This window comes from Chlorocebus sabaeus, chromosome 22 (assembly GCF_047675955.1).
Source record: "Chlorocebus sabaeus isolate Y175 chromosome 22, mChlSab1.0.hap1, whole genome shotgun sequence".
NCBI lineage: Eukaryota > Metazoa > Chordata > Mammalia > Primates > Cercopithecidae > Chlorocebus > Chlorocebus sabaeus.
Genome location: NC_132925.1, coordinates 16,881,587 through 16,896,565, shown reverse-complemented (window position 1 = coordinate 16,896,565; position 14,979 = coordinate 16,881,587). Strand labels below are relative to the sequence as shown.

Genomic DNA, 14,979 nt, shown 5'->3' with positions numbered 1-14,979 from the left:
TCTGCAATACTGCTAAAAACAAATATTTAATACAGTTAGGAAAGAGAGAATTACAATAAAAACATTTAACATGATAGGGGATGACAAGTAACTACAGGTATTTGAAGAAATATTCTAAATTGGATATATCATAACCATACATGTATTGTCAATTTTATGTTCATCTAAAGGTAAAATAATCAATAAACAAAGGCATACAGAATCTAGTAAAATTTAGATTTTGTGTTGTTATATTTTAAAGAAAACTCTCATCACTAAATAAAACATTTTTAAAGAGTAAGATAAAGCTTTTATAAAAAAAAAGCCAAGTCACATCACTTACTTAAAAGTTCTATGCTCAATCTAAAACATTATTCACTTGGATATTAATATTTTATCCTTAAATGCAGAAGTTTTAATCTTTAAACGCATAAAAACTAATTCAGTTACTTAAAAATGGAGGTCTCTGGAGGAGTCATTCATCTTAATTCTCTATTTTCATATATTCATGATGATAAATCCTGATAAATGTGAGATTCATTTTCATTTCCCATGTGTAACTCAAGCTTCTCAAGTTCTCAAGCTTATTTGTATGTAAAGTTTATATCACTTCTCCTCATTTTATCCATCTTATATTGTATTTTAATTTCAGCTATACCTCTTCAATTTTATCACACTGTCCTCTGTGGGAGGGCAGGGGCGAGGGAGCTGGCAGATCTCATTTCATTTTAAGGAGTCACACAAATCATGGCTAACATACGGTCATGACCAATATACTGAACGAATATTTACTCTCAACGTCTCTGCATATTAGTTCCTAGATCCTTGAGAACAGTACTTTTCATTTCTCTAAACAATAGTTTGTAGATGGTAATTCACCAACTGTACAGCTGAATACATGTTAACTTTGATATTTAAAAATTGTTTAAATATTTACTGACCTCATTAGCTAAACTGTAAGCTCTCACAAGTTGGGGCAGTGGTCCGCCTTTGTGTCTCCTGTTTCTCAACACATCAAACATAACAGGTGTCAAAATATTCCATTTAAAAATTGAATGAATATTTGCTTATTGTCGAACTAGTTTGAGAATTCTAAAAAAAGTATATTATATATAAAACCTATGAGATTAAGAACCTAAATATTTATATAAAAGGAAAAAAAACTAAAATAAATATTTTTTAAAAACCCAAAGATAACTACTGATATATTGCAATGAAGAAGTATTTGAGAAACTTAAAACAGAAGCATGTTTAAAATTTTATCTGATTTTAAGGCTTGGTAGCATTTAAAATATATATATACCATTTAGCTTTAATAAACCTATTAAAACTTTAGATTACTAACATTAAAATAAATTACTACATTTAATTCCACATTTCTGGTTAATAGGGTTCTTGAAAAATCTAGGAAAATAAACAAAATAAATAGATTGCTGGTCGTAAAGTAGTGAATATTATAAAGGTTCTTACATGTGTAATTTTTATTAAACAAACTAGCAAGCTGTTATTTTAATAACCTAGGTGAACTACATTTTTTTCTAACCTATAAAATGAAGTTATTATACCATAGCACAATAAGACAATAAGTTATCATACTATAAGTACCTTTTTGCTCTACTATGGCATCGTAAAAATAACAATAAAATTGGAGCATGCTAATTTCTACTTCTTTTCTAACCATGTAAAGAAATGTGCTACACCAACAGTATATACTTCCAAAGTTGTTCTGTTTCTTTTTCAGATAAAAATGAAGATGTCTGACTGTTCCGTCATTAAATTGAACATATAAAATAGCCTAGGTGACAATGAACTTCTCTCATTAAATGTTCTAGTATTCTACAATTTTTCAAGATATTCCAGACTTTATTTTTTGATGAGGCATTATGCTGATTGCTAACAAGTGGACCAATACATATATTTCATTTTATTTTAAAAGTTGATAAAATTCTTTTACAACTTTGTACAACAGAATCTGATGCTCGACTATTTCTTATCACACTTCATGGCAACTACTAATTATTTTCACTTGCCTTCACGAGATAAATATTATTTAAGTACATTTTAACTCAAGAGAAAGAAGAGATTTTTAATATTAAAAAAAAGTTTTGGCTAAGATTGTTTGTCATCAATGAATTGATATTAGAATAATATCAAGGGACCTAGGCCATAGTATGGTTCAATATATACAGCCAGAGAGAATCCTTAATGAATAGTATCATTTAAACAAGAGAGCCACGAATCAGCTTTTCTACTCACTCTCTTTTTCTTTAATCGTTGGTATGTTTATAGCTACTTACCTTATGCACTGTATTTAAAAATCAATTTTAGTCGTGTGAGATATCAGTTCTCAGAATAACTGATTTATTGGCCTCTACATACTTAAATCCTCTATTTACTCATTTAATTTCAATTATGTTTTGCAATATTAGTGTCATTTTATAGAAACATATGGAACAATATGTCTCTCTTTAACAATAAAAATTAAGGTGCTACCAAGACTAATTCCACTCAAATTCAGGGTCAATCACATCAATTATTCTTAGATAATTTTTAACTAGAATATATATTAATGCAATTTTTTTATTTCCTAGTACACAACATTTATCTTTATTAACTTGGTTTAATGTATCTAAATATAATTACCACAAGTAGGCAAGTTTCTATACTTTTAAAAGGTTATGGATCTTTTTAAATATTAAAAGTAAGTACTTTTACTATTTCTAGATGTTATACTCTACGTACTAAGAATGTGCTTCTCTTTGCAACACTCGTGTAGCTCAAAATACAAGTATCATATTATAGTACAGTCACCTAAGAGAACATATAATTTACTGTGATTAGTGAATTAACATAATAAATTACATTAAAATTATTTAAAATATACTTTTAAATTATATATAAAAGTATCTTACTTTTTATCCAGATATCTAAAAGATACCTAACATTACAAGAGTAAAATAATAGACTAAATATTTCTATCTCCTTAACATCCATTTTCTAAGGCAATGTTGTTTCATATTTCCTCTGATCAAAAAGTATGCCTTTTACACTTGAAGTTACAAAGTGAAATAGTAGGAAGCACAATGAGTTGTCCATTACACCTATCAAGCACAGGTCACCAAAGAGGCCAAAAGCTGGAGGACTCAGAATCCTGGGAAACTAGCTCAATATATTTTTCAGGACCTGGAGTGAAAATACACACTTTCATCCCAATTCTCACAAAGCTCAGTTAAAACATACAATTGCTACTATTTGAAATAGGAAACTTAGCACCTTCAACATGAATTACACTTTTTAGTAACTAACCCACGAAAAACAAGCACACCAAAATATATAAAAAATGCCAGTCTAACATATTTTGAACAAAAGCTCAACTCACACATCAGTCCACAGTAAGTCATTAAATGTGTGAAATATTTATCTTTTGTACATATGAACATGTTTGTAAAAATGCATATTTATACATTTTTATGTAATTAAGTAGAATATCTGTCAAATCATACAACTAACATCAGAAGAGTCTTGTGAAGCAATTTACAAATAAAACACAAACGGTACACAGTAATTCTTTACTCTCTTCCCCTTCTCCCATGCAACATCATTTACTACAAAATTCTTCATCTTATAGAAACCATCAAGTAATTGAAAAATAAATATCGATCACCCAAAATATAAAATGCCAGTATGCTAACTGAGATTCAAGACCACAGAATGTGAAGATAATCTTTGTGTAACCTCAATACTTAGCATAACGCCTGGTATTAAATCCATGGTTGCTGAGTGACTTATTATCTTAACTTTAAAATAAAATGTAATAAAATAATAGATATTTTTAAATAAACGGTACATAAATCTTTATTATTTGGGCTAATTGGTAAATACTGTCATATAACAAATATGTTTTTAAAACTTTTATACTTCATTAATTTGATTTTGAGGAAACAGAAATTCTTCCTATCGGATCTGGAAACTGACTGTAAACTCTTTACCGGATCATATATTCTGCGAAAAAAAGTTCTCTTTGAACCTTTATGTATGGCAAATACACTGCCTAGCCATATAGCAGGCAATAAATATCTGCTTAAATAATTAATCATTTTGTTTTAGAGAATTTATAATTGAAAACTGAAACTGTATAGCCTATAAGAAGTTATACAGTTTATTTAAAGGAAATAACTATAAGAATAGTATTTTCTAGAACATTTTAAAGCACTAAAGTAAAATGTAAGATTTATTGCATTTGGATATATATTTAAATACATTTAGAAACATTTAAATGAAGTATCTCCGGAATATGAATTTTCTAAAAAATAATGTATAACAGTGTTAAGAATTTTTATGTTCTCTATATTTAATAATTATTTTCATGTAGTAGTATTAAAAGGTAACTCAAAATAATAATTGCTCAGATAAAATTTTTAATTGCATAAAATTTACTATTATTTACTTAAAAGTATAACAGTTTCTTCCCTCACTCCATCCCGAAAAATATCACATACCCTGAAATCTCATTTCCTAGGTCTTGCTGAACACTCCTTCATTTAAACAAAATAGAGAGATAAGTATAATTGAAAGGATCTGAAAACACATCATTCTATATCCAGGATCACTTAGAATTTGTGTTTTCAATAACAGTAATTTGATCATAACAGAGATGAATAAAACTGGTACATATGTCAAATCCTCAAATATTGCTCTTTATTAGCCAAAACCAAGACTCTGTTGGCTTACTATATTGCCTAATGAAGCTGTCCCTACATACTTATGCAGTCATCCACTGACAAAAAATAACTACATATAAAAAGTTACCATGTCAGAAATGAATCAAATTGCATTTGTTGATCCAAATGAGTTTACCTTATGTACAATGGTTTGAAATAACAAAACTGCCCTATTAAAATTATGTTTTAAATTATTGTTTGAACTGAATAAAGTGGAAAATACACATCTCAGCCTTGCTACATATTTTTGTTCTACTCCATCCTCCCTATCCCTTGACAATTATCAATATTTAGTAAGATAATTTTAATGGGGAATAATGAAAAATTTATCTGGGCTTCTTGCATGTATTTCTCTATAAAGACAAGATGTTCCCATGAATTCTATTTACAAAACATATTTCAAACCCATCTTCTTCTCTCCATCTCCACTGCCACCACTCTAGGCCAGGCCACCATACACCTCGTCCGGAAAACTGCAACTGACTCCCAATTCTACTCTTGTCATCTCCCAATTAAGCTTTTGTTCACTAGTCATGGTGCTATTAAAAGGTAAATTGGTTCATTTTACTCAGTTGGTCAAAACCTCCCCATAGATTCATGTTTTACCTGGGATAATATAAAAACTCAGCTTCTTAACATGGATCTTATTCTACTCTGAGGACTCTGGTTCCTGACTATCTTTCAGACCTCACTTTCTGCAACTCTCTTCCTTGCAAAGTAAGTTTCAGTCACCCCGGACTCAGTTTTTCAAGTGTGTCAAGCTCATTTCTCTTCAAGACCCTTGCTCAGGCAGTTTCCACTACGTGTTATGCACTTCTTCCCACTCTGCAGAATGACTTTTTTCTCTTTCCTGAGAATGAGGTTTCAATGTCACCTTCAAAGTCTTTCCAACTGTCCCATTTCAAATAGCACATCTCCCCTGTTATTTCTTAATGCTTTTGTTGCTTCATCCATACATAATTCTTACAACCTTTATTGTTTTATTTATTTACCCAAATTCCATGAGAGCACGTGCCTTATTTATCTTTTCTTTTAAATCCATAATCTAAATTTTAGATTACAGAAAACAATACTCAATAAAATAATGCAAGAACAGAATATATCTTCAGTTTGTTTAAATGTCAGTCTGATTAAATTACAAGTTTAATAGAACTTTGCAGAGATATGCAATTTGATCCTGTATTAATTTAGTTTGGTTACATGATTGACAAGGTATGTTAGACAAAGTCAACCTATTTTGATTACTTAACTATATATATTGATTTCCAGCATGTTTGTAATCCCAAGATGGTGAGTCAAGGGTACAATGAAAAAATTTCTATTCCTGTTGGGCCCTGGTTGATGAACAGCGTGAAGTGGGATCTATTCTTTCACCATTTAGAACAAATGAAGCATGTAGTCAGAAGCAGTTGTGTGTGAGAGGTAGGAGAGGAAAAGAGAGGGAGTGAGTTACTAAAATTGTGATAGGGAAAGAGGGTTGGTAGAGGGAAATTTGTATCTTTTGAACTTAAGTCACTTACACTAGTCGTTTGTAGTAGCAATGATTAGTGAAAAAACAAACATAAGGCTTTCTACTCTAATATTTTTTAACACTTATTTTGTGATGTAAAAGTAACAAAGAAGTAAAAGGATGTAATTTAATCATTAATTTACCCTGTACCAAAAGATATATACATTTCCCTTAGGAAATTCATATGGAAGTGCTATACTCAAGAATATTATATTAACTTTAACTATATTCATCTATGTCATTTTTTGTTTGAAGAAGAGTTCCTTAAGGATTATGTATAATTTCTGTGCAAGAAAATTTTTTCTAGATACAGTATTATCCCAGGACCAGAAAAAACAACACTTAGATGATCACTGCTGGAGCTGCATGAAAACATTTTATCTCTGTACTGTGGATGCCAATCAATAATGATTAATTATACAATTACTTATTTTATATTGTAAATGTACAGTAAAATTATATTCTAAGTTGTATTTATACTTATGACTAACAAGAAGTGATCTGATAACAATTTCTGGAACCTCTACATCTATACATAGTTTATCCTCAAAAACTAATTTCTTCTAAATGGTCTGTCAGAAACATTCTTTCTAAGTAATCCAGTGTTCCTAATTTAACAAAATTTTTAATATTTTCAGTATTTTAATGTTCGCTTTTGAACATTCTTTAAAAACTTCCTCAATGTCTCCATTTCTATAAAGATAAGAACAATATTCAGAGTTTGTGAATAAAACTTATGGATAAAACTAATTTTAGGCCATGAATTTTGTTAAACAGATGTTTTTCTGCTTATATTTACTTGTATTTACATACAACTCAGTGGATTATGCAGTTCATTCACTCAAATTAATAAATTTAATGAAATCAACCACACTATTGTTTTGCTTGTTTATTTTGTTTGTCATTGAATTGCCTGGGGGGGAAATTGACTCACAAAGTATTGGTAATAAAATAAGTTCACTAGACTCATTTACTCATACCATATTTTGACTTAATTGAATTATTTGAGTATGTAATTGATTATTTTTAAAAGCATGGGCCACACCCTTAGATATGCATCAACTCATTTAGGCTATAAAGTTGTATTTGCTGCAGAATAATCTTTGAATAAATGGATCCCTGGTGTCTACTGGCCACTGTGATATACGATAAATAGTGAGCTTATACATGAAGCAAGACTGTGTTTTATAGTCATATAAGTGTCTAGTACAGAAATGAAAGGCTATATTCCTTGAAAAGATAAAATCTTTTTAAAATAAAAATTACCAACACTTAATTAATACTGTGGTTTTACATACAGGGAAAATTAATGACTATGAGAGAGATTTAAACACAATTTATGTTTCCACTTATTCAATCAGATGAAGTGATCTAGGAAGCACCTGTACTTTCTGATCGATTCAAGGAGGTTTGGTTAATAGGAAGAGAGAGTCAAATTGATTTATTTCATCTTTACAGTCAGCTTCACACAGTTAAAAGACAAAAGAAGAGATCCTTTCCACAGTCAAGTTACTGTCAGCACCATGTTAAAAGAATGAGGTAGTTTACTTTTTTGTCATTATCATCATCATTTTACCTTGCTTATAACGGAAAAATGGGGATTGGGGTGGGGGTTGTGGGAAAGGTGAATCCATTCTTTTCAGCCATGAAAGATGTCATATAATTTGGTAAAACAGATATATAACATTAAAATTTTACTTTGTGAATATCTTTAATCAGAAAGAAGTTACACATAAATGTAACTTTATCCTCTATAAAATAACAAATATCAAAATTAAAACATTCCATTAGCCTTTAAAGTGAAAATTATTGGACAATTAAAACTATCTTCTCAAAGCTAAATATGAATTATATTACTGTTTATTTTTATGTGTATAATAAATCAAATTTATATTTAACATTAATCTTTCCAAGTTGAGTACATATAATTCTATAATGTCTCATGTTTTCCAGGTTTAAAAACAGATGCTTTGATTTATTGTACCTATTATGAAACTATAAATAAGGAAAATATCCCTAAAATGCTTTTAAGAATAACATTTAGAAACATAGCATTTTATTAACCATTAGTGTGATGATTTCAATATTTGAAAGTTATCTCATCAGGAAAAATTTCTATTCACTGTGACTTTAGACTGTAAAAGCATCACTTTATAAATAATCATTTTTGTCTGATAAAAATTCTGACTATACTTTATAATGTTCTTCTGAAGAAGTCACCTAAATTTTATCCAATTTAACCTTCAGGTACTATTTTGCCCACTGTAGTCTTATGCACAACCTGTGCTATCAGTGTATCAACACAAATTCAAATTAAGAGTTTAAGTAGACAGTCTTTAATGCTTCTATTTAACTGACGGGAAAATTAGATAATACTCATTCACTAAGTTTAGCTAATTAATAAAAATAAATAAATTACATATGTTTGGCATATATTATAGGTCAAACTTCCGTAAATACTATGAGAAAGTCATTAAAATGTATATGCAAATACAAATTACTAGAAGAGGTTAATAAATAACACCTCAATGCTTTTAAATGTACTGTGAATGTCTGAAAGGTCATGCTTTAACAGGACACATTTTAGCAGAATGGCACTTTAGGGTCATTTGTAGATGCAGATATCTGTTTTATTTATGTTAGTATCCCTGGGGCCTATGGTAGTTACTGATGTATCATAGGTATTTAAATAAATAAACGTTGTTTGGGGAAATTATTGCATGCGAACAACTGTTATAAAGTTCTAGTACACTCGACTTTCAAAGTATTCATCTCTAGTATCCCTATTTACTATTATAAAGTACAATATCAATGTCTGACTTTCCAATTATTAAAAATTGTTTTCTCTCCTTATAACAAAAAAGGGTAATCGTTACACTTTTTTTTTTTTTTAACAATCCTCTATTTTCACAGAAATGAAGTAACTATCTATTCAATATTTTATACCAATAGTCTTTGAAAACAAATGAGGATGTAGTGTGATGGTATATACCACCACAGCAACACACGACACTGTAACTGGTATCTATTATGTGATCTATCTTCAAAGTCATGAGGGTTATGTATGGTTTCCAAATTCACTTACACATTTGTGATTGCATTCTGTCAGTTTAAAATAACTGTAAAAATTAGGAAAATATGCCAAAGTATCACGGTATAAATGAGAACTTAATAATTATATTTTATTCTGATTCTGAATAATATTTCTAAGTAAAATGGCCATATATGTTGATGACAAAGAAAGAATGCTGTGTTGTTTGTTTTCTCCCTTAACCTTTTCCTTGTCACAAAAAAGTGACCACTTTCAAGCCATCTGACCTCCATTTTTATACCTGCAAATTACTTTGAGACTCTGAAACATATGCCTTATACGTTAAATGATAACTATAACTGACCACCACACACAATACTTGAAGGGACACATCGGTTGGTCATTAGAACACGAATGAGAGAATATCTAGCCAGGTACACGCTGGAAAACTTTTATGGTTGTTTCACACTTAGTCTGAAAGGACTTAGAATACGCAGGTGGTAATTCTTATAGATCTTTATTCACAGCAAAAATACCATGAGATATATTTCATGAAGGCTGTATGAATAGAAAAAGGGAAAATGCTCAAATATTCTAAGGGTTTTCCATCGCTTTTTACACATTGTTCACCTCCACTTTACCACTTTACCCACCGAAACAAAGTCCTCCAAGAAATCTGTCAGTGACTTGGCTTCATGAATAGGATATTCACAACTTGGAAATTCACCCTAAACGCTTTTCTACTCCCCGCCCGCAAGAATATGAAACCCCAACACAGATCTGGGGCATCTGGTCTAGGAAGAATTTCGAGTAAGTCTACTTCGGTGGCCCGCATGGTAGATGAAGCCTGGGGACTGAGGCTGGGCGAGGGCGGCAGACTCACCGGAGGGGAGGGGAAGGGCTGATAACTGGTCACGGGGCACAGCGGGAGCACCCTGCCTTTCAAGAAGGCATGTGGGAGAACCACACGCTCCCCTGAGATGAGCGACCACCAAGAGCCCGAAGTCTCTATTAAGTCTGTGCCACAGAGCCTGACCTCCGGTGGAGACAGGGCAGCGGGGAGCGGTCCCACGGGCGACAGCGGTGGGACGCAAATGCAGCTGATATGCTCACGCTACCATTTAAAGACATTTAGAAGCACAAGGTATCCTGGCCCGTGGGGTCACCGTCCCGGGCGGTGTAGACAGGACGCTATGGTAAGGGGACATCCTCGACCCCCTCGTGTGGCGAGCCAGGAGACGCTGACCCCTGGACAAAGTTACCTGCCGGAGGCAACCAGTGCCCTGGTTCTTCAAACACCCTCCTCCTCCCACCCACTCCCGCTCCTCCGCCCCGTCCCTTACCTTGGTTGTTGGAGACGTGACTGCAGTCGCCTGGCCATGCTGTCAGCAGAGGCAAGAAGAAACCAAATTGCAAAAGAAATTCCCGGACTTCGCAGCCCCCCATGGTTCTCCTGGGCTCTCTTCTCCTCTCCCTTAAAGAGAAGTGGCGGCAGCGCAGGCAGGTGTTCTGGGTAGGATGGGGGTCCTTGTCCACGTCTTCTTCCTCCTCCTCCTCTTCCTCCTCCACCCGGCCCGCAGGGGGTGTCCCGGGGCGCCCCCCGCGCGAGGTCCCGGGGACAAGGCACGAGGGTCCAGGCTGCCCAGGTGCAGGTGCAGCTGCTTCGGAGGAAGACGCTGCCTGAGGCGCCGGGGAGCTCCTCGCGGCTGGAGGCGAGGGGAATTGCATCCACCACAGTGTCCCGCTCGCGCGAGGACTATTCACTTGGGCCCGAGAGAGCGCGCGCGCAGGAGCGAGCTCGGGCTGTGGTTTCGGGGAGGGGAGTGAGGGGGCGGGGAGCGCCTCACCGCGAGGACGGGGGCGGGGAGGGACTGCCAGGTGGGGCGGGCAGTTGGGGCGGCCCGAGGACCTCTCCCGACTCAAGTGAGCACTTGCGGAGCCAAAAGCAGGGGAGGCGCAGCAGCTGTGAAGAGGCGTGGGGGTCGCGGGAACTTTCCTCTGGCCAGTGCGAGGAGAGCCAGGCGGACGAGGCGGCTCAACGGAGCTGCGAGTGGTTGGAGCAAGGTGCGGACTGAGCCCTCAGCCCCTGGCCTGAGCGGCGTGGGCAGCGGCTCGCACCGCGCACACCTCCGACTCCGCCGCGTCTGCGCCGCGCTCTGGCCGTGGCAGCCGCTTGCCGGGCATCTCCGAGGCCGCCCTTAGTCCCACAAGCACTTAGCCGCCCATTTCCTAGCAGCAGCGCCGACCGTTTTAAGAGGAGTCAGCTCCAGACACCGCCTCCCACTTACTTCTCCCCATTTCCACCGCTGGAGGGGATGAGTGCCGCGGACAGGCGCTCCCGTCCGGGGAGAGCTCGCCGGCGGCGGTCAGCCCGACCCTCCTCCGCGCGGGTCGCCCAAACTTGACCACCAGAGCGAGCGCCTCAGGGCAGTAGCCGCATCCGCGGCTTCCAGTTCTAGAAAAGCAAAACGCGGGGAGGAAGCAGCAAAAGGGGGTCACATCAGTCTGGAAAGTGGCGGGTGCACAGCGCCCGGGCTTGCCGAGGTCTTTGCGTCGCCTTGCGGAGGTGACTTCGCGGTGGAGGTCACGAGCATCGTCGCAGCCTTGACGCTGGGATTCAGGGGTCCCCAAGCGTCCACGGCGTGGTGGCGTCGGGCCGCGCTTTCCTAGCAGTCCAAGGGCCGAGTGGCGCGTGGCCACATCCACAGCAGCGCAGGGGCGCCGTGGGCGGACGGCTTTCCCGGCACAAGCCGCCCCCTCGCGGCACCCACTCCCTCCCCGCGCTCAGGTCGCCCGGAAGCCGCGGTGCGGGCCACTTAGTGGGACTCCGCGGCCCCAGCCCCAGGGCCGGGGTAACACGGCGTGCTGACTGGGAGGACCCTCGGCGTCCGCAGTCCCCACCACCTCGCCCCGCGGCCGAGGCGGGCGTCCAGAGCAGGGACGGAGCCGGGAGCGCTGCAGAGCCCGGCCAAGCCCAGCCTGCTCCCGGCCTGGCAGCCGCGGTTCGGATGCCGCCAGTTCGGCGCTAGAGGGGGTTAGTCGACAACGAAAATGCCTGCACCGCTCGCAGGTGGAGGCGGCTCTTCAGGCGAGGAACCCAAAGGAGGGAGGGATGCTGTCAGGCTAAACTTAACGGGTTGGTTAAGGGCGCGTCAAGGAAACCGTATCGCTAGGGTGGGGATTTCTGTAATACTTTATTCGTTACTATTATTTCCAACATCATTTTTCTGTCTTGAAGGGACTTCGGCTATCACAGTAGAGAGAGGTTGAAAACCCCACTTCAAAACCCGTCGGAATGTTTTGAAAAAAATGTTGATGGCAATGGAGAAATATGAACAGAGGAGAGAAAGTAGCGGATTGTAAAGGATAGACGGTATTTTCCAACTGGGCAGAAGGCACAGGAGGGAAATGGCACACTGACAAGTCAGAGGAGCAGGAGATGAAGGAGCCAAGGGTTGGCGTTTGACGCTTACAGAGTTTTGGAAGGGAAAGGACTCTTCCATGCCTTGCATTTCTCCGCTGCGATGTTTTTGTGCCACACACCGTAGCTGAAGACGTTTCACTTAATGCCTTACAGTAAATTGGAAGGAAAGAGAGAAGGAGAGCAAGAAATGCCCCACGTCAAAAATTCTGCTGCGTGGAGAGAAATGTGAAATCCAAGCGATTTCGAGAATGTGAGGAAGGGTTCTGATTGGTGACTGTACTCTCATCCTCATTAGGAATTCATACACCTCTGCCTGTCTTTGAAGGTGTCCACGCCAACTTAAATGTATGCTACCATGTGTGCAGTTTATATATCGGCACTTAAAAGAGTAAAATCTGATTTCGATACTCATTTTGCCACTCTTACTGATATTCATTGACCACATGGGCACTTGCAAACTCATTTTAGAGTTTATAAACTCAGTTGTCAAATAAAAAGGCTACATTATGACCATTATGATATAAATCATTGTGTCTAAATAATGTTCTGAGAAATGTTTAATGATTCATTATCTGATTTTATTCAGTCTGTTTTTATATACTGTCAAAAATATATTTCCATGACCTTTTATAATTAAATTTTCATTTTTAAATGTTGGCTTACAGTAAATCTATAAACTTCATTAATAATTCACTAAAAGAAAAATCGTTCAAGAAGACACTCGTTATACATTGAAGGAATGCATAATATTATCATCTTAAAAATATAAACCATGTGAATCTATTACTATACTTTTACTTTTGAAATTAACTAGACTTGCAAGGGAAAAATTTTTAATGGAACATCACCAAAAGGAAGTTATTTCAGTATAATTCCTAACATAAAATATTTTTAAAATCAAAGTTTAAAATCAAGTTCTGATGTTTTACTTGAGTGTTACATTTTAGAGAATATCCTATAAAACACCAAGATGCTTCACTTAAAATTAGACTAGAAGGCAGTGCTTTTAGTGGAAGGAAGGGGAAAAGGCAGGAAAAAAAAGGAGAAATAAATAGAGAGGAAAACTTAGATTCGTTTCTAGGACTCACGCTCAGTTAGAAATTGTGGCACAGTGCCTGAAACTGTTACTTCAAAGTAACAATAATGCGCTTGATTAACCTGAATTTCTAGTCACCCCTGCACTGTACTTACAGTTCAGCTGTACTTCATAATTTGTATTTGTTTAAATGAGCCCAAGTCAAGCTTGACATAATATATGTATATATATAGCTGGTCAGATAATTGAGAGTCATATTCTTGTCTTGGCTTTTAAGAAAAAAAATTACAAGATTTTTCTCAGGATTAAAACATCACATGTTTACGTATGTTTGGATGCTGTCTATTGTATGTCTAGAAGATAATGACATCTTAAGTAAAAACTCATCTAAAAAATGAGTTAAAATATGATTATCGCCTTTGACAATAGCTAGATTCCATGAGTTTGACATGATTATTAATGTTAAAACATGATGGTAAAAAAGAATTTCCACGACCACTTGACCATTTATATGTTTCCCATATATATATACGTGTATGTATGTGTGTGTGTGTGTATATATATACACAAAATCCACAAAGTTAAATATAGTTAATTTGAGTCTCTTTGCTTTTAGAAATTATTATATATATACACACACAGATGCACAAATGTGTATGTGCATGTCTCTAAAATATTTATTTAGTTCTTTTATGTGCTCAATTCTCTTCACTCAGGGAAGAGTTAATGGTAAACTACTTTGCGTAACAATAATTTCTTTTATAAAGCTAACATTTTATTTAAAATATAGTCATGGTTATCTATGTAAGCTAGATGCAATTGCACTTAGAAATGTACTTCCTTTTTGATTTTCTAGCGGTGTTGATATATTTGCTGACATGTGACAGTTTCAAAATTATAAGCTACTCAATGAACCAGATGCAATATTCATGTAGATTTATCTGCACTTGTCTGAATCATACAAATACGCAGAAAAGCATTCATGTCTCATTTTTCAGAACTATATTGTTCAGAATTCTTTTGTATTCTCTCAGACTATTGTTCTTCATGATATATGTGGTCTGGATTCAGGTAAAAAATGATGAAATTTTTTATTAAATAAAGGATATATGACATTAAAAACTAGTGTGCTTATATTTATATAGAAAGAATAGTATTCATAGATATTATTTGCTTTATAAAATGATTAAAAGAGGAGAGACTTAACCTGCAATTACTTCCTTTGAGAAAGAAAGAAGGATTATAATGTTTAATACTCAGCATGTTTCAAGACTTGAG

General features: G+C 36.2%; 1 protein-coding gene across 2 annotated transcripts in view; it reads right to left on the bottom strand.

Moving 5' to 3' along the window:
* The window catches only part of EPHA6 (EPH receptor A6), a 954,858-nt gene extending 942,617 nt beyond the window's left edge, over positions 1-12,241 (bottom strand). Inside the window, exon 1 of one of the 2 annotated variants that reach the window (XM_007986130.3) lies at positions 10,585-12,241. In XM_007986130.3, coding sequence (XP_007984321.1) covers positions 10,585-10,969 — 385 coding nt within the window. In that variant the 5' untranslated portion in view covers positions 10,970-12,241. The remainder of the gene's footprint in view (positions 1-10,584) is intronic. The other variant, XM_073009668.1, reaches the window with a different exon arrangement.
* Between the last annotated feature and the right edge of the window lie 2,738 nt (positions 12,242-14,979).